General features: G+C 52.2%; 1 protein-coding gene across 1 annotated transcript in view; it reads right to left on the bottom strand.

Moving 5' to 3' along the window:
• The window catches only part of LOC139274675 (arf-GAP with Rho-GAP domain, ANK repeat and PH domain-containing protein 1), a 253,972-nt gene that overhangs the window by 90,475 nt on the left and 142,535 nt on the right, over nucleotides 1-20,962 (bottom strand). The window contains exons 5-9 of the mRNA XM_070891353.1: nucleotides 20,125-20,231; nucleotides 17,180-17,277; nucleotides 13,545-13,745; nucleotides 2,789-2,830; nucleotides 1-21 (exon numbers count right to left, since the gene is read on the bottom strand). The exon at nucleotides 1-21 is cut by the window's left edge and continues 49 nt beyond it. Of these exons, the coding sequence (XP_070747454.1) occupies nucleotides 1-21; nucleotides 2,789-2,830; nucleotides 13,545-13,745; nucleotides 17,180-17,277; nucleotides 20,125-20,231 (469 nt within the window). The remainder of the gene's footprint in view (nucleotides 22-2,788; nucleotides 2,831-13,544; nucleotides 13,746-17,179; nucleotides 17,278-20,124; nucleotides 20,232-20,962) is intronic.

Here is a 20,962-nt window from a genome sequence, read left to right on the forward strand (position 1 = left end):
CGTCGCTGGTATATGTAGGAGCTGCAGGGGGTGGGGAGACAGAGGGGGACATCAGAGAGCTGTGTCTAGTACACCCCATCGTTCACACCCCCTCCCTCAGCTCAGCGCTCAACTCCAACTCCGTCCCCAAGGACAGCATTACTGAACGTACTCGGTCCTTCACTCCCTACCCCTCCATATACCCCTCCATATACTGCCCATACCTCCACATACCCCTCGCCCCCTCCATATACTCCTCGCCCCTCCATATACCCCTCACCCCCTCCATATACTTCCCACACCTCCTCAATATACTGCCTGCACCTCCATATACCCCTCATCCCCTCCATATACCCCTCGCCCCCTCCATATACTGTCCACATCTTCATATACCACCCGCCCCCTCCCTCACACCCCGCCCCCCTCCCCTCCCTCACACCCCTCCCCTCTCTCTCCCTCACACCCCTCCCCCTCTCCCCTCCCTCCCTCACACACTCCTCCCCCTCCATCTCCCACCCCGCCCCTTCCCTCGCTCACACCCCGCCCCTTCCCTCCCTCACACCCCGCCCCTTCCCTCCCTCACACCCCGCCCCTTCCCTCCCTCACACCCCGCCCCTTCCCTCCCTCACACCCTGCCCCTTCCCTCCCTCACACCCTGCCCCTTCCCTCCCTCACACCCTGCCCCTTCCCTCCCTCACACCCCGCCCCTTCCCTCCCTCACACCCCGCCCCTTCCCTCCCTCACACCCTGCCCCTTCCCTCCCTCACACCCTGCCCCTTCCCTCCCTCACACCCTGCTCCTTCCCTCCCTCACACCCCGCCCCTTCCCTCCCTCACACCCCGCCCCTTCCCTCCCTCAGCCTCATTAGCATTTTGCGTGATCACGAATGCAGCGTGCAACGTGTTAGCCAGCACACAATCTCAGGCAGAGCACAGCCATCACTGAACATAATGCACCGATCAAACCCGTGAGAGAAGGCTTCCAACCTTCGCAGGAACAGACAGAAATTATATTTTTTAATAAATAAAATTGGAAAAAAAAAATCAAGATCTTTTATTTTAAAAAGAGAGTCCCGCCATCATGGAGGCCGCCTAAAGAAAAAAACTCTCACCATCAGGGAGCCCCTTTTTAAATGAAAAATGTAGAGTTACACCGAGTTGTGAAAAGGACAATTAAATACGGGGATGTCCTTGGGGTCATTGCGAGGCGGGATCGCTCGTGAGCGCCGCCCACGGGCCGGTTTGGGAACAGCAGGCCCCCTGCCATCTCGGCCTTGGTGGGGTTGGGGCTCGAAGGGAAAGAAGAAGATGGGGGCACTGGGAAAAACTTTCAAAAAGAAAAGTTCTTCTGAGCAAAGGAACAGCAATCAAGGGAACCAATCAACTCGAGCAGATAGGATTTTCTCAAATCGCTGACTAGGCCCCAGCTGGAGTAGTGTGGCCAATTCTGGGCAACGCACTTTAGGAAGGATGTGAAGGCCTTAGAGAGGGAGCGGAGGAGATTGACCAGAATGGTCCCGGGGAGGAGGGGACTTCAGTGACGTGGAGAGACTGGAGAAGCTGGGGTTGTTCTCCTTGGAGCAGAGAAGGTTCAGCGGAGATTTAATCAAGTTGTTCAAAATCATGAAGAGTTTTGATAGAGTAAATGAGGAGTAGCTGTTTCCAGTGACAGGAGGGTCGGTCACCAGAGGGACACAGATTGACGATAATCGGCGATGGAACCAGAGGGGGAGAATGTTTTCACACAGCGAGTCGTTGTGATCGATTTAATGTCTCAGCCGAAAGACGGCACCTCCGACAGTGCGGCACTCCCTCAGCACTGCCCCTCCGACAGTGCGGCACTCCCTCAGCACTGCACTGGGAGTGTCAGCCTAGATTTACGCGCTCAAGTTCCTGGAGTGGGGCTTGAACCCACAACCTTCTGCCTCGGAGGCGAGAGAGCTGCCCACTGAGCCAGGCCTGAGCAGCATGTACCGTATTTACTGGCATATAGGCTGCATCACAAACATCTACCGATTTTCTTCAGGAAGGACGTGAAGGCCTTGGAGAGGGTGCGGAGGAGATTGACCAGAATGGTTCCAGGGATGAGATTATTTGATAGAAGAGTCCAAAATATTGAAGGGTTTTGATGGAGTAAATAAGGAGAGACTGTTTTCGGAGAAGGGAGGGTTGGTAACCGGAGGGACACAGATTGAAGATAATCGGCAAAAGAACCAGAAGGGGAGATGTGCAAACATTATTTTTATACGCAGCTGTGATCTGGAAAAAGCGGGAATATGGTGTTGAGATAGAGGATCAGCCATGATCAAACTGAATGGTGGTGCAGGCTCGAAGGGCTGAACGGTCTACTCCTGCACCTATTCTCTATGTTTCTATGGAACACGCTGCCTGAAAGGGCAGTGGGAGCAGGTTCAATCATAACTTTCAACAGGGGAATTGGATCAATACTTGAAATTTGCTAATCTACGAGGAGAGAGTTGGGGGGGGGGGGGAGGGGGGACGTGGGACCAATCGGATCGCTCTTTCACAGAGAGCGATGGGCCCAATGGCCTCCTCCTGTGCTGCACCCCAGGGCATGCAGACCTGTCCCCATCACCACCTCCACACACACGACCACGGGTCTGGATTCTACCACAGGACAAACACCAACACGGTACGAGGGGGGGGGGCTACAGGCCTCAGCCACCAATCAGAAACTACCACAGCACAGCCAACAACCAAAATGAATAAAATCTATCTCGCTCTTAAACAACAACAAAAATCAGAAGCCAAACACGTCAACAGCCAGCTAACACCACATTCCACCAGACCTGAAGATGTTCCCGGTGGAGAAATAATTCAAACGCAACAACCTGGAGGAAAGAGAATATTCCGGAATTCAGAGGTGTCGGGTTTTGCCGCCGTGTTGGAACGACCCTTCTCTATTTAAAAATAAAATCAATTTCCGTCATCTTCCTACGAGAAGAAATCATCGGTGCGATGAAAGCACCCACAATGGCAGCAATGAAGTGAAACTAATTTTTTTATATAAGGACACCTTCAACATTCACTCCCTCCACCACCGGCGCACCGTGGCTGCAGTGTGCACCATCTACAAGATGCACTGCAGCAACTCGCCAAGGCTTCTTCGGCAGCACCTCCCAAACCCGCGACCTCTACCACCTAGAAGGACAAGGGCAGCAGGTGCATGGGAACACCATCACCTCCACGTTCCCCTCCGAGTCACACACCATCCTGACTTGGAAATATATCGGCCGTTCCTTCATCGTCGCTGGGTCACAATCCTGGAACTCCCTCCCTAACAGCACTGTGGGAGCACCTTCACCACACGGACTGCAGCGGTTCAAGAAGGCGGCTCACCACCACCTTCTCACGGGGCAATTAGGGATGGGCAATAAATGCCGGCCTTGCCAGCGACGCCCACATCCCGAGAATAAATTTTTTTTAAATAATTAGGAGCAGGAGTCGGCCATTCGGCCCCTCTAGCCTGCTCCACCATTCAATGAGATCCTGACTGATCTTCGACCTCAGCTCCACTTTCCCGCCCGATCCCCATATCCCTCGATACCACTAGTCTAAAAATCTATCGATCTCTGACTTGAATATACTCAAAGACTGAGCCTCCACAGCCCTCTGGGGCAGAGAATACCAAAGACTCACAACCCTCTGAGTGAAGAAATTTCTCCTCATCTCAGTCCTAAATGGCTGACCCCTTTTCCTGAGACAAGGTATTGGTGAGGCCACACCTGGAACACTGCGTGCAGTTTTGGTTTCCATATTTACGAAAGGATATACTTGCTTTGGAGGCAGTTCAGAGAAGGTTCACTCGGTTGATTCCGGAGATGAGGGGATTGACTTATGAGGAAAGGTTGAGGAGGTTGGGCCTCTACTCATTGGAATTCAAAAGAATGAGAGGTGATCTTATCGAAACGTATAAGATTATGAGGGGGCTCGACAAGGTGGATGCAGAGAGGATGTTTCCACTGATGGGGGAGACTAGAACTAGGGGGCACGATCTTAGAATAAGGGGCCGCCCATTTAAAACTGAGATGAGGAGGAATTTCTTCTCTCAGAGGGTTGTAAATCTGTGGAATTTGCCGCCTCAGAGAGCTGTGGAGGCTGGGACATTGAATAAACTTAAGACAGAGATAGACAGTTTCTTAACCAATAAGGGGTTATGGGGAGCGGGCGGGGAAGTGGAGCCGAGTCCATGATCGGACCAGCCATGATCGTATTGAATGGCGGAGCAGGCTCGAGGGGCCGTATGGCCTGCTCCTGCTCCTATTTCTTATGTTCTTATGACTGTGACCCCCTGGTTCTAGTGGGGTGCTGCAGGGCTCAGTGCTGGAACCCAACTGAAACTTGGCCCCTATGTTTCGATAACACCCCAGCCCGGGGGGGAAACATCCTCTCAGCATCTACCCGGTCAATCCCCCTCAGAAACTTGTATGTTTCAATGAGATCACCTTTCATTCTTCTAAACTCCAGAGAGTATAGGCCTAACCTACTCGATATATTGTACATATCTCTACGTCCTTTCCAGTGACTCAGGGTGCGGCCATTGTGTTTACGATCAGTAACAGAATATACAAACCAGCCACTAAATCAGGAAACCAGCCTTGATTCTGTGCTAAATGCTGACCCCACAATCCCAATACTTTTGTCAGGGAAGTAAACATCGCTGTTTTAACAAAAAAAGCACCCAGACGCCTGGAATCCACTTGCCGTGGCTAATCTACACTTTCCTTCCTCAATTTATCTCCTGCTCAGCATAAAATACCCAACTTCCTCCCACGCTTGGTGCTGAGACAATCAGTCCGACTCGCACCAAGTCCCGCTGACCCATCACCCCCAGCGCTCGCTGACCGACATTGGCCTCCTCTCCCGTAAAATTCTCACCCTCGTGTTCAAATCCCTCCACAACCTCGCCCTCTCATTATCTCTGATCGCCTCCAGCCCCAAAAGCTCCCCACCAAGATCTCTGCGCTCCTCCAATTCTGGCCTCTCGAGCCTCCCCCGATTCCCATCGCTCCACCATTGGTGGCCGTGCCTTCAGCTGCCTGGGCCCCAAGCTCTGGAACTCCCTCCCTAAACCTCTCCGCTTCTCTCTCCTCCTTTAAGACTGCTGCTTAAAACACAAGAACACAAGAAATAGGAGCAGGAGTCAGCCATTTGACCCCTCGAGCCTGCTCCGCCATTCAATAAGATCATGGCTGATCTGATCCTGGCCTCAACTCCACTTCCCTGCCTGCTCCCCACAACCCTGGACTCCCCCTATAGTCCAAGAAATCTTCCTCTCTGACCAAGCTTTTGGTCACCTGTCCCGATAACTCACGTGGCTCGGTCTCAAATTTTGTCTGATTACGCACCCTGTCAAGCGCCTTGGGACGTTTTACTACGTTACAGTCGCTATATCAATGCAAATTGTTGTTGAGGTAGTGGGAGTGGCAGTAGGGGGGAGCTACAACTAGCTACAGTGTCCCCCTGTGCTCGGAGGTCAAAATCACCTCTGCTTCAGTGACCTTTGCTCGAAAGAGCTTGGTTTCGGCAAGCCTGATAACCTCGCGGTCTGAGTGAGGCCGGGCGTTGCTTGGCAACACAAGAACATAATAGGAGCAGGAGTAAGCCATACGGCCCCTCGGGCCTGCTCCGCCATTCAATAAGATCATGACTGATCATGGACTCAGCTCCACTTCCCTGCCCGCTCCCCATAACCCTTTACTCCCTTATCGCTCAAAAATCTGTCTATCTCCGCCTTAAATATATTCAATGACCCAGCCTCCACAGCTCTCTGGGGCAGAGAATTCCACAGATTTACAACTCTCTGAGAGAAGAAATTCCTCCTCATCTCAGTTTTAAAATGGAAGGCCCCTTATTCTGAGACTATGCCCCCTAGTTCTAGATTCCCCCACGAGGGGAAACATCCTCCCTGCATCCACCTTGGCGCGGCCTCTCAGAATCTTGTATGTTTCAATAAGATCACCTCTCATTCTTCTAAACTCCAATGAGTATAGGCCCAACCTGCTCAACCTTTCTTCACAAGACAACCCCCTCATCTCAGGAATCAACCTAGTAAACCTTCTCCGAACTGCCACCAATGCAAGTGTATCACTCCTTAAATACGGAGAAACACAGAAAATAGGAGCAGTAGTAGGCTATTCGGCCCTTCGAGCCTGCACCGCCATTCACTATGATCATGGCTGATCCTCTATCTCAGCACCATATTCCCGCTTTCTCCCCATACCCCTTGATGCCTTTTGTGTCTAGAAATCTATCTATCTCCCTCTTAAATATATTCAGTGACTTGGCCTCCACAGCCTTCTGTGGTAGAGAATTCCACAGGTTCACCACCCTCTGAGTGAAAACATTTCTCCTCACCTCGGTCCTAAATTTCCCACCCCGTATCCTGAGACTGTGACCCTTGTTCTAGACTTCCCAGCCTGGGGGAAACATCTTCCCCGCATCCAGTCTGTCTAACCCAGTCAGAATTTTATACGTTTCAATCAGATCCCCTCTCATTCTTCTAAACTCTAGAGAATACAGGTCTAGTCGACCCAATCTCTCCTCATAGGACAATCCCCCCCATCCCAGGAATCAGTCTGGTGAACCTTCGTTGCACTCCCTCTATGGTAAGTATATCCTTCCTTAGGTAAGGAGAGCAAAACTGTACACAATACTCCAGGTGCGGTCTCACCAGGGCCCTGTATAACTGTATATATGGAGGCCCCAACCTGCGGGAAAACACCAGCGGGGCCATAAAAGGAGCGGTGAGCGGTGGCCCCGTGGAGGTATACCACTCCGGGCAGCAGGGCGACGGCAGCGAAGAGTGACGTCATCAAGGTCCAGGTCGGTGATTGGAGCGTGGGCAGATACAACAGGACCGGCGAGGTCGGGGCGAAGGGGCGACGAGAGACTGTGGGGGGGGGGGATGTGTTCGGGGCCCAGGAGAGCCGAGGGCCCAGGGGCAGCACGGGCCCAGCCCACACTGTGCGATATGTGTGCAGTACTGGGTCCGTGCAGCAGAGCTGGTCTCCAGTCGTCCTGGTTAACCCTTGCCACTGGACCAAGGCCTCGCTCTGTCAAGCCCCGTGTGGTGGCTGGTGTGCAACGGTCACCCCACGTTAAAAAAAATCCACGCACAGGCATCTTCCACCCCTCAGGACGTAGTTCGGGATCTGGAACATATCCCTTTTTGGCGTGGAAGCAAGTCATCCTCGATACGAGGGACTGCCTATGATGATGAGAGTATAACTGTCGTAAGTGCCGCACTGTGATGGGATATCCCACTCAGTCTGTGTTTTCTGCGTTAGCCCGTCATTGCTAGGAATGCAAGACCTCCGGGTTAGAACCTGCGCTCAGGCAATGACATCACCCAGAGGGCATGTTATCGCAGGAAGTGCGCAGTAACTCCATCCCCTCCTCTCCTGTCCGGACCATTGGGTCTCCTCGCTGGGGTACCCACGGCCCCTGATCTGGCCCTCAGCCCCCCCGCCCCGTCGTCCCTCATTGGTGACCCCAGACAATGAGCGTCAAACGTGCTATTCCACCTCAGCAGGCAGCCTGACCCTGCCCTCACCCGCACTCGACAACAACAACCGCCTGCATTTACGTAGCGCGTTTAGTGTAGGAAGACGACACAAAGGCGCTATTCCGACCTCCAGACTCGACTATTCCAAATCTCCCCTGGCCGGCCTCCCATCCCCCACCATTGGACAACCAGGTTTCTCTCCCATCAATGTCATTTCGCCCAAGACGGAAGATGGATGGAGGGTGCAATTGTATCTTCTCTTCTTCTTAGGTGGCCCCTCGTATCATAAGAACATAAGAAATAGGAGCAGGAGTAGGCCATTCAGTCCCTCGAGCCTGCTCCACCATTTAATACGATCGTGACTGATCCGATCATGGACTCAGCTCCACTTCCCTGCCCTCTCCCCATAACCTCTTATTCCCTTATCGGTTAAGGGACTATCTATCTCTGTCTTAAATGTATTCAATGTCCCAGCTTCCACAGCTCTCTGAGGCAGCGAATTCCACAGATTTACAACCCTCAGAGAAGAAAAAATTCCTCCTCATCTCTGTTTTAAATGGGCGGCCCTTATTCTAAGATTATGCCCCCTAGTTTTAGTCTCCCCCCATCAGTGGAAACATCCTCTCTGCATCCACCTTGTCAAGCCCCCTCATAATCTTATACGTTTCGGTAAGATCGCCTCTCATTCTTCTGAATTCCAATGAGTAGAGGCCCAACCTCCTCAACCTTTCCTGTTAAGTCGAGGATGACTTGCTTCCATGCCAAAAAGGGATGAGTTCACAGGTGTTTCAATTAAGGACTTAATATTCCAGATCCCGAACTACATCCTGAAGGGTGGAAGATGCCTGTGCGTGGATTTATTTAACGTGGGGTGACCGTTGCACACCAGCCACCACACGGGCTTGACAGAGCTAGGTCTTGGTCCAGTGGCAAGGGTTAACCAGGACGACTGGAGACCTGCTCTGCAATTATATCGGGCCCTGGTGAGACCACAGCTGGAGTATTGTGTACAGTTTTGGTCTCCTTACCTAAGGAAGGATATACTTGCCATAGAGGGAGAGCAACGAAGGTTCACCAGACTGATTCCTGGGATGGGGGGATTGTCCTATGAGGAAAGATTCAGTAGACTAGGCCTATATTCTCTAGAGTTTAGAAGAATGAGAGGTGATCCCATTGAAACAGACACAATTCTTACAGGGCTTGACAGGGTAAATGCAGGGAGGATGTTTCCCCCGGGCTGGGGAGTCTAGAACCAGGAGTCACAGTCTCAGGATAAGGGGTCGGCCATTTAGGACTGAGATGTGGAGAAATTTCTTCACTCAGAGGGTGATGAATCTTTGGAATTCTCTGCCCCAGAGGGCTGTGGAGGCTCAGTCGTTGAGTATATTCAAGGCTGAGATCGATAGATTTTTGGATATTAAGGGAATCAAGGGATATGGGGATAGTGCAGGAAGGTGGAGTTGAGGTCGAAGATCAGCCATGATCTTATTGAATGGCGGAGCAGGCTCGAGAGGCCGAATGGCCTACTCCTGCTCCTAATTCTCATGTTCTTGTTGTCCCAGAGATGGTGGGTCCCACAGCGCCACTGCTATTAACCGTTACTCCAGCCTACCAATGCTGTGTGACTGAACATGTGGCGGACCCGGTCTCCAGGCTCGGACCCCGCAACTCATCCCAATCACCGGCAGGCCTGCACCATAGTTACATGGAGCGGAGATTTCCATTTCATCCACCCACCCGTTTAATCCCCTCCCACAGCTCGTGTACACCCTCCCCTATCACGGACACTACCCACCCATTTAATCCCCCCCCCCCCACAGCCAATGGACAACCCTCCCCTATCACAGACTCTCACGGACTCTCCCACCCGTTTAATCTCGAGGGAGAATTGTGTCAGGAAACTCCCTGATCCTCAACAAGACAGAAGCCAAACTCTAGGCTGCTGATATATCCAAAAACTGCCAGCGTGGGTCAGTGCAAGGTGCTCGGGGAATTGACACGGACGGGAGAGTTTGTGAAGGGCGTGTCCGAGTTCCAGATCGCTGACTGTTCACTAACACAACGTACCAGGCCCTTTGTGAGCTGGCCACACTCTGACACCCTCTATATTTATCCACCTTCAGCCCGCCTGCATCCTCTCTCAAAGGCCACTGTCAAACCTTACTAAGCGAGAGTTGCTCAACTCGATGGTCAAACCACAAACATCCTTCAGGGGAGCCTCGACAAGGTGACCTGTACAGAATGTAACGCTCGGGATCCGAGCATAAGCTGCTGCACAGGGACAGATTAACCGTGGGGCGGATTAACCGCGGGATGGATTAACCGCGGACAGGGTTCACCGTGGGGACGATTAACCGCGGGGACGATGTGGCAGTAGCCCCAGGCCCACCAAATAAATGAAGGAAAAACAATATAAGGCCTCCCGAATAGGCTGAACAGAATCGACAAAAGGAGGAAAAACAAGACCGAGGAAAATAGATTCACTTGTTTACACCGATATACAGAATACCGATATACACTAGTGTACCGATATACAGAATACCGATATACACTAGTGTACCGATATACAGAATACCGATATACACTAATGTACCGATATACAGAATACCGATATACACTAGTGTACCGATATACAGAATACCGATATACACTAGTGTACCGATATACAGAATACCGATATACACTAGTGTACCGATATACAGAATACCGATATACACTAATGTACCTATATACACCAATTTACCGATATACAGAACAGAATATGTACCGGCCTATCTTGACTAATGTTTTTCAAACTCCTGCCTTTACCATTTGAATTCGGCCCATCATCCCCTTGTGTCTCTCTAATCTCTCCTGTCTTCCACCCTATCACAGGCCTTCCCTTTTGTTCTTTCTGCCCCTCCCCCTTTCAGTGCTGGTTAAGAATCCGTTCTTTCCGAACACTCTCCAGTTCTGACGAAGGGTCATCGACCCGAAACGTTAACTCTGCTCCCTCTCCACAGACGCTGCCCGACCTGCTGAGATTTCCAGCAGTCTGTGTTGTTGTTGGAGATTCCAGCATCCGCAGTATTTTGCTTTTGTACCAGCCCGTTTTATTTCACGTGTTAGAGAGAAATTTGCCTATATGTATAGGAATTTCGTATTGCAATGTTACCAGAACCAGAATATATACCGACTTGTTACAGAACATAGGCTTTCATTGTTGAATGTACCGGAATATAACATTGTTGAATATAATGCAACATCCCCACCGACACCTGGGAGTCCCTGGCCAAAGACCTAAGTGGAGGAAGAGCATCCGGGAGGGCGCTGAGCACCTCGAGTCTCGTCGCCGAGAGCATGCAGAAACCAAGCGCAGGCAGCGGAAGGAGCGTGCGGCAAACCAGACTCCCCACCCACCCTTTCCCTCAACCATTGTCTGTCCCACCTGTGACAGAGACTGTAATTCCCGTATTGGACTGTTCAGTCACCTGAGAACTCACTTTTAGAGTGGAAGCAAGTCTCCCTCGATTCCGAGGGACTGCCTGTGATGGTGATGATACCGACCTATGTTTCCATGCTCAGAATCAGAATCATACGCGTCATGCAATGAACATGAATAACGATAATTATGGGCCCACTTGGATCAGTTTTCCCCCAGGCCCATCCAACCTGCTCCTGTGCAATGTTGTTGAGCAGCTCCTTTCCCGGGATCCCGCAGGCACTCGCCCGCAGACTGGATCGACTAGGCTTACATACACTGGAGTTTAGAAGAATGAGAGGGGATCTCATAGAAACATATCAAATTCTGACAGGACTGGACAAGTTAGATGCAGGAAGAATGTTCCCGATGTTGGGGAAGTCCAGAACCAGGGGACATAGTCTAAGGATAAGGGGTAAGCCATTTAGGACCGAGATGAGGAGAAACTTCTTCACCCAGAGAGTGGTGAACCTGTGGAATTCTCTACCACAGAAAGTTGTTGAGGCCAATTCACTAAATATATTCAAAAGGGAGTTAGATGTGGCCCTTACAGCTAAAGGGATCAAGGGGTATGGAGAGAAAGCAGGAAAGGGGTACTGAGGGAATGATCAGCCATGATCTTATTGAATGGCGGTGCAAGCTCGAAGGGCCGAATGGCCTGCTCCTGCACCTATTTTCGATGTTTCTAGGAAGACGTTTGAAGATTTTAAATTCCTTCAACCTGGAATATCCCACGGCGTCCAGTTCTGGGGCCCGCAACTCAGAACACCGCAAAAGCCAACTGAATAAGTTCCTGGAAAAAATAAAAATGTGCAGAGCTCCGGGGAAAGGGCGGGGGGGAGTGGGACTGGCTGAGGGGCTCTTGCAGAGAGCCGGCACATGCTCGACGGGCCGAATGGCCTCCTTCTGTGCTGTAACCGTTCTGTGATACATCAGTCTTGGAGAGGGAGCAGCGCAGATTCACCAGAATGATACCAGAGCTGAAAGCGTTCCATTATGAAGACAGTTTATAACATAAGAACATAAGAAATAGGAGCAGGAGTCGGCCATACGGCCCTTCGAGCCTGCTCCGCCATTTAATACGATCATGGCCTCAGCTCCACTTCCCCGCCCGCTCCCCATAACCCCCTATCCCCCGCAGGCTGCACAGACTGGGCCTGTGTTCCCTCGAGTGCAGAAGACTGAGGGTCGATCTAATCGAGGGGTTTACGATGATTACAGGATTCGATCGGGTGGATCGAGAGAAACTATATCCTCTGGTGGTGGGAGCCCAGAACAAGGGGGGCGTCACCTTAAAATTAGAGCCCGGCCGTTCAGGGAGCACTTCTTCACACAAAGGGTGCTGGGAATCTAGAACTCTCTTCCTCCAAAAAGCTGTTGAGGCCAGGGGTCAATTGAAATGTTTACCATATGTACGGATATATCTAGCTTCCAGTGATGTGTGTCGCAGCACAACTAAATCCTTTAGTTCCTCCACAGTTCTTAGTCTCTCACCATTAATGTCAGCCATGGCTCAGTGGGCAGCACACGCGTCTCTGAGTCAAAAGGTTGTAAGTTCAAGTCCCATTCCAGGGACTTGAGCCCAAAAATCCAGGCTGACACTCCCAGTGCAGGGCTGAGGGAGTGCCGCACTGGCGGAGGGGCAGTACTGAGGGAGTGCCGCACTGGCGGAGGGGCAGTACTGAGGGAGTGCCGCACTGGCGGAGGGGCAGTACTGAGGGAGTGCCGCACTGGCGGAGGGGCAGTACTGAGGGAGTGCCGCACTGGCGGAGGGGCAGTACTGAGGGAGTGCCGCACTGTCGGAGGGGCAGTACTGAGGGAGTGTCGCACTGTCGGAGGGGCAGTACTGAGGGAGTGCCGCACTGTCGGAGGGGCAGTACTGAGGGAGCGCCGCACTGTCAGAGGGGCAGCACTGAGGGAGTGCCGCACTGTCGGAGGGGCAGTACTGAGGAAGCGCCGCACTGTCGGAGGGGCAGTACTGAGGGAGCGCCACACTGTCGGAGGGGCAGTACTGAGGGAGCACCGCATTGTCGGAGGGGCAGTGCTGAGGGAGAGCCGCACTGTCGGAGGGGCAGTACTGAGGGAGCGCCGCACTGTCGGAGCTGCCGTATTTCGAATGAGACGTTAAACCAAGGCCCCGTCTTCTCTCTCAAGTGGATGCAAAAGATCCAACGGCACTATTTCGAAGAAGAGCAGGGGTGTTATCCCCGGTGTCCTGGGGCTAATATTTATCACTCAGCAAGTGTAACAAAAACAAAAAATAATCTGGGTCATTATCACATTGCTGTTTGTGGGAGCTTGCTGTGCGCAAATTGGCTGCCGCGTTTCCCACATTATAACGGTGACCACACTCCAAAAAGTACTTCATTGGCTGTAAAGCGCTCTGCGACGCCCGGTGGCTATAGAAAAGCAAGTCTTTCTTTCATTAAGAAAATATTCCAATTGACTTTCTGCTGTCGGCCCTGGTAGTCGAACCCTTTGCGCCCCGGTGTGGTCCCAGTGAGCCTGCCCAGGTTCACTCCAAGCCTGTTCCGAGAATCTGAAACATCTCAGTGGGCCGTGTGAGGCCCTTCCTTACCCCTGCGGCGGGTTCTTGTCCAGCCAGCCCGCTTTGATCAGCGGGCAGAGCTGGCTTGTGTCCAGCTCAATGCTCAGCGGTGACCTGGAGGCACTCGGTGACCTGCCCATGCCGTCGTACACGCCGTCTACCAGGTGGGGCGAGCTGTCTACTCTCAGCCCGGCCCGGCTCAAGTCGTCGGAGAAGGAGCGAGCCGAAGATCTGGGAAAGAGAAAGATAAATAACAACGTCATCCGAAAGGGAAACCCCATGTCCGGCAGAATGTGACACTGTAGATCTCAACAGTTTTACTGCCTTAAAGAACTCCTCGCGACAGAGCAACAGAGCGTGAGAGCGTGAGAGCGTGAGAGCGTGAGAGCGACAGAGCGACAGAGCGACAGAGCGACAGAGCGACAGAGCGACAGAGCGACAGAGCGACAGAGCGACAGAGCGACACTTATATGGTGCCTTTCATGACCACCGGACATCACAAAATGCCTTAGAACATAAGATTATGGGGGGGCTTGACAAGATGGATGCAGAGAGGATGTTTCCACTAATGGGGGAGACTAGAACTAGGGGGCATGATCTTAGAATAAGGGGCCACCCATTTAAAACTGAGATGAGGAGGAATTTCTTCTCTCAGAGGGTTGTAAATCTGTGGAATTCACTGCCTCAGAGAGCTGTGGAAGCTGGGACATTGAATAAATTTAAGACAGAGATAGACAGTTTCTTAATTGATAAGGGGATAAGGGGTTATGGAAGAGTTGGCCATACAGCCCCTCGAGCCTGCTCCGCCATTTAATAAGATCATGGCTGATCTGATCATGGACTCAGGTCCACTTCCCTGCCCGCTCCCCATAACCCCTTATCCCCTTATTGTTTAAGAAACTGTCTATTTCTGTCTTAAATTTATTCAATGTCCCAGCTTCCACAGCTCTCTGAGGCAGCGAATTCCACAGATTTACAACCCTCAGAGAAGAAATTCCTCCTCATCTCAGTTTTAAATGGGCAGCCCCTTATTCTAAGATCATGTCCCCTAGTTCTAGTCTCCCCCATCAGTGGAAACATCCTCTCTGCATCCACCTTGTCAAGCCCCGTCATAATCTTATACATTTCGATAAGATCACCTCATGCTTCTGAATTCCAATGAGTAGAGGCCCAACCTACTCAACCTTTCCTCATAAGTCAACCCCCTCATCCTTACAGCCAATGAAGTACTTTTTGGAGTGTAGTCACTGTTGTAATGTAGGAAATGCGGCAGTCAATTTGTGCACAGCAAGCTCCCACAAACAGCTCTATCTCACCACCTCATCTCGTCTCGTATTTGACCACATATCCACAGCATCACGAAGACCGCCTATTTCCACCTCCGTAACATCGCCCGTCTCCGCACCTGCCTCAGCTCATCCACTGCTGAAACCCTCATCCAGGCCTTTGTCACCTCCAGACTCGACTATTCCAAAACACTCCTGGCTGGCCTCACACATTCTACCCTCCATAAACCTCAGCTTATCCAAAACTCTGCTGCCCCGTGGCCTAACTCGCACCGAGTCCCGCTCACCCATCACCCCCTGTGCTCACTGTCCCGTGTCCTAACTCGCACCGAGTCCCGCTCACCCATCACCCCCTGTGCTCACTGTCCCGTGTCCTAACTCGCACCCAGTCCCGCTCACCCATCACCCCCTGTGCCCCGTGTCCTAACTCACACCGAGTCCCACTCACCCATCACCCCCTGTGCTCGCTGACCCGTGTCCTAACTCGCACCAAGTCCCACTCACCCATCACCCCCTGTGCTCGCTGCCCCGTGGCCTAACTCACACCCAGTCCCGCTCACCCATCACCCCCTGTGCTCACTGCCCCGTGTCCGAACTCGCACCCAGTCCCGCTCACCCATCACCCCCTATGCTCACTGCCCCGTGTCCTAACTCACACCAAGTCCCGCTCACCCATCACCCCCTGTGTTCACTGCCCCGTGTCCTAACTCGCACCAAGTCCTACTCACCCATCACCCCCTGTGCTCGCTGCCCCGTGTCCTAACTCGCACCGAGTCCCGCTCACCCATCACCCCCTGTGCTCACTGCCCCGTGTCCTAACTTGCACCGAGTCCCGCTCACCCATCACCCCCTGTGCTCACTGCCCCGTGTCCTAACTCGCACCGAGTCCCGCTCACCCATCACCCCCCGTGCTCACTGCCCTGTGTCCTAACTCGCACCGAGTCCCACTCACCCATCACCCCCTGTGCTCACTGCCCCGTGTCCTAACTCGCACCGAGTCCCGCTCACCCATCACCCCCTGTGCTCGCTGCCCCGTGTCCTAACTCGCATCGAGTCCCGCTCACCCATCACCCCCTGTGCTCGCTGCCCCGTGTCCTAACTCGCATCGAGTCCCGCTCACCCATCACCCCCTGTGCTCGCTGCCCCGTGTCCTAACTCGCATCGAGTCCCGCTCACCCATCACCCTCTGTGCTCACTGACCTACATTGGCTTCCGGTTAAGCAATGCCTCAATTTCAAAATTCTCATCCTTGTTTTCAAATCCCTCCATGGCCCTCGCCCCTCCCTATCTCTGTAATCTCCTCCAGCCCCACAACCCCCCCCACCCCCCACCCCCCCAAGATCTCTGCACTCCTCCAATTCTTCCCTCCTGACCACCCCTGATTATAATCACTCCACCATCAGTGGCCGTGCCTTCTGTTGCCTGGGCCCCAAGCTCTGGAACTCCCTCCCTAAACCTCTATCTCTCTTTCCTCCTTTAAGATGCTCCTTAAAACCTACCACATTGACCAAGCTTCTATCCTAATATCTCCTTATGTGACTCGGTGCCAAGTTATGTTTCGTAATCGTTCCAGTGAAGCATCTTAACGGCACTATATAAATGCGAGTCCTTATTGTTGTTAATCTCTATTTGCTTCCTGTTAACTCTCTGTAAAAGATCCCGTGGCACTATTTGGAAGAAGAGCAGTGGGCGTTCTCCCCGGTGTCCTGGGGCCAATATTTATCCCTCAATCAACATCACAAAAACAGATTCTCTGGTCATTATCACATTGCTGTTTGTGGGAGCTTGCTGTGCGCAAATGGGCTGCCGCGTTTCCCACATTACAACACTTCATTGGCTATAAAGCGCTTTGGGACGTCCGGTGGTCATGAAAGGCGCTATAGAAATGCACGTCTGTCTTTTCTCAGCACTAGATTTGCTGTTCAGGTCCAAGGGTGGGACTTGAACCCACAGCTTTCTGACTGCGGGGAGCATTTTGTCTGATAATCGCTCCCGTGAAGCGCATCGGGGCGTTTTACTACGGTAAAGGCGCTGTATGTGTCGGGTACGGTGCCGAAACTGCGATTAATTCACCGCACAGAGGATTTTGGCAGCAAAATGTCAGCCTTCCATCAAGCGTGAAGCCCCGCCTCCTCATTAATATTCACAGAGGCCCCTCCCCCTGAAGTCACTGGGACGGCAGCAGACCCAAAATGGCCAACCGTGCTCTCAGAAGGTGGCTGAAGACAATCACCGTTCCCGAGGTGATAAACCTACTCCGACCCATCATTTGTTCCCCACACAGGGATATTCCGCGAGCAGGTACAACACAATGGACATTCCCCCCCACCGCCTTCGCAACTTAACAATTAATGCAGCGAGAGAGAGAGAGAGACGTACAGGCCAACCATCATCTCGTAATCATCCACATTGTCGTCATCGCTGAAGAAACTGCTCGGACTCTCCCCAGTGCTGCTCCGCTCTCCATCAGCAAGGTCCTGTTAAATATCACATAGGCATTTTAGTTTTACAAGCTTTCAAGACATGAACATAAAAATAAGGAGCAGGAGTCGGCCATTCGGCCCCTCGAGCCTGCTCCGCCATTCAATAAGATCATGGCTGATCGACCTCAAAACTTTCTCGCTCAATCCCCCTATCCCTTAGTTCCCCGAGACTCCAACAATCTATCGATCTTAGCCTTGAATATACTCAACGATTGAGCCTCCACAGCCCTCTGGGGCAGAGAATTCCAAAGATTCACCACCCTCTGAGTGAAGAAATTCCTCCTCATCTCAGTCCTAAATGGCCGACCCCTTATCCTGAGACTGTGACCCCTGGTTCTAGACTCCCCAGCCCGGGGGAAACATCTTCCCTGCATTTACCCTGTCAAGCCCTGTAAGAATTGTGTGTGGTTCAATGAGATCACCTCCCATTCTTCTAAACTCCAGAGAGTATCGGCCTAGTCTGCTCAATCTCTCCTCATAGGACAATCCCCCCATCCCAGGAATCAGTCTGGTGAACCTTCGCTGCACTCCCTCTATGGCAAGTATATCCTTCCTTAGGTAAGGAGACCCAAATTGTGCACAATACTCCAGGTGCGGTCTCACCAGGGCCCTATATAATTACAGTAAGGCGTCTTTACTCTTATACTCAAATCCTCTTGTAATAAAGGCAAACATACCATTTACTTTCTTCATTGCTTGCTGTACCTGCAGGTTAACGTTCAGTGATTGGTGTGCAAGGACACCCAGGTCCCTCTGAACATTTCCCAATCTCTGTTTTTCTATTTTTCTAACCAAAGTGGATAACTCCCACGAACTACTGGATTACATCGCTCAGTTCCCTCGACCGGACACCCTGAACGACTTCTCCAAATCGCACACATTCGATCATTCTTCTTCAACACCAGAAAAAGTCAAGGAAGCAACAAGGAGGCCATTGGGCCCATCGTGTCTGTGCCGGCTCTGTGACAGAGCGACCCAATCAGTCTCACTCCCCCCCTGCCCTTTCCCCGTAGCCCTGAAAATGTTTTCTTCCCTATTCCCTTTAGAAAGTTACTGTTGAATCTGCTCCCACCGACCTTTCAGGCAGCGCGTTCCCGATCACAACAACTCGCTGCGTAAACACATTCTCCCCATCTCCCCCTCTGGGTCCATTGCCGATTATCGTCAATCTGTGTCCCTCTGGTTATCCACCCTCTCCTTGAAAACCCCTCGTGATTTTGAACGCCTCTGTTAAATCTCCCCTTAACTTTCTCTGCTCTACAGGAGAACAGTCCCAGCTTCCCCAGTCCCTCCACAGTGTTTAACCTTCTCTCCTTTCTCCATCTTCTCGCTCGTTCCCTTCACACTTGGGATCTTGCCCCTCTCGGCAACCCTAAACCCTGCCTGCTTCAAGAAGTTGTACGACTCACACAACAGTCGAATAGCCAGCCGGCACTCAGGCTCAGGCATTGGAGCACGAGACCGCTGCCGCAAGGCACCACGGCCACAGCCCACACTGAACCCCACCCCCCCACCCACCCACCTGCCCGTAATGTATTTGCTTCATGGGTTCTTTGCTGAAGAATCCAAAGCAACACATTGCTAATAAACCAACTAGTTCTTAATAGCAAAGGTTTGACAATCACACTACTACACATTACCGGTTCATCCACCAGGCTCACAACCACCTGCCCCATCGTGGATCCCCCGAACCCAATTGGCCGGGGTTTTATTGAGTCTTGTGGCTAAGCCACTCCCAACTCAACAGCTCCACAACTATTTTTGGTTGAAACTATAAATCAAGTGCCCCCTTATTAAAGGGACACTAAAACCGATAAATTAATTAAATGAAACTTTTAGCATTGAAGAATCAAATTAAAATTTGGTTGCCGGGAGCGATGATGCACTCCAGTCCCTCCGGCGCCCACCTCTCGCGGAAGGCCGCGAGCGTACCGGTGGACACCGCGTGCTCCATCTCCAGGGACACCCTGGCTCGGATGTAACCGCGGAAGAGAGGCAGGCAGTCGGGCTGAACGACCCCCTCGACCGCCCGCTGCCTGGATCTGCTGATGGTCCCCTTGGCCAGGCCCAGGAGCAGTCCTACGAGGAGGCCTTCCGACCTGCCCGCTCCCCTCTGCACAGGGTGCCCAAAGATCAGGAGCGTGGGACTGAAGTGCAACCAGAATTTGAGGAGCAGCCCCTTCAAATATTGAAAGAGGGGCTGCAACCTCGCACATACAACATAAACATGGAACACGGACGTATGGAACACGGACTCCTCCAGACCGCAGAAATTGCAGGCGGCCTGGGAGCCCGTGAACTGACTGAAAAACCGATTGCACAGGACTGCTCCGTGCACCACCCTACAGGCCGAGTCCCCAATAAATAGTGGGAGGACTCCCGCATAGAGAGCGTCCTCCGGACGGCAAGATGGTACGCCATGGCGTGTCCGGACGGCCGGCAAGGATGGCAAGGTGGAGAGTGTGCAGGAGCAGCCCGTACAGGAAACCCCTCCGCGCAGAACTGAAAGGCACGGAGGGGATTTCCCCGGAGGAGGCTCAAGTTGTGAGGCGCCGGCTCCCGAGGGAGGTTCCGGGGCTTGGCGCCGATGAGGAATTCCGTCCGGACGGGGGTCAGTTCGGACGGGATCTCCCCACGTGCTTGAGCCTCCTCGCCACACCTAACGGGGTCAGGGCCCAGAGCTGTTTTTAGCGACTCGATGGCATCGGGACATCGGCCCAGGGCAGGCTCTACAAACCTGTGAGCATACTCACCAGGTGCGCACCTACACCCCACCCCTCCCAACAAAGCAAAGGGGGGGGGGAAGAGCAGTGGATCAAAAGCAGAGAGGGATCATCTCACCGAACAGGGAGTCCGACAGATGTTGTCCTTGTCGTCCATCTCGATGGGGAAGAAGGTACTGGTATCTGGTGGTGTCTCACATATTGACTGTCCCAGGGGAGCAGTGCCTGCAACAACAGGAAACAAGCCTTGGGTTAAACAACGGTTCGCGCACAGAGTACTGAATCATTTTCTACAAGCTAACATTTCAGTGTCAAGAAAGGTTATCAGGGGTTCATAAGAACATAAGAAATAGGAGCAGGAATCGGCCATACGGCCCCTCGAGCCTGCTCCGCCATTGAGTAAGATCATGGCTGATCCGATCATGGACTCAGCTCCACTTCCCCGCCCGCTCCCCATAACCCCTTATCCCCTTATCGGTTAAGAAATTGTTTATTTCTGTCTAGAATTTATTCAATGTCCCAGCTTCCACAGCTCTCTGAGGCAGCGAATTCCACAGATTTACAACCCTCAGAGAGAAGAAATTCCTTCTCATCTCAGTTTTAAATGGGCGGCCCCTTATTCTAAGATTATGCCCCCTAGTTCTAGTCTCCCCCATCAGTGGAAACATCCTCTCTGCATCCACCTTTTCGAGCCCCCTCATAATTTTATACGTTTCGATAAGGTCACCTCTCATTGGAACTCCAATGAAGGGACCGAGTGTAATGTAGCCAAGTTTGCTGACGATGGGTGGGAAAACAAATTGTGAGGAGGACACAAAAAATCTGCAAAGGGATATAGACAGGCTAAGTGAGTGGGCAAAAATTTGGCAGATGGAGTATAATGTGGGAAAATGTGAGGTTATCAACTTTGGCAGAAAAAAAACCAGATAAACAAATTATAATTTAAATGGAGAAAG

The sequence above is a fragment of the Pristiophorus japonicus genome, chromosome 10 (assembly GCF_044704955.1).
Source record: "Pristiophorus japonicus isolate sPriJap1 chromosome 10, sPriJap1.hap1, whole genome shotgun sequence".
In the NCBI taxonomy this organism is placed as follows: domain Eukaryota; kingdom Metazoa; phylum Chordata; class Chondrichthyes; family Pristiophoridae; genus Pristiophorus; species Pristiophorus japonicus.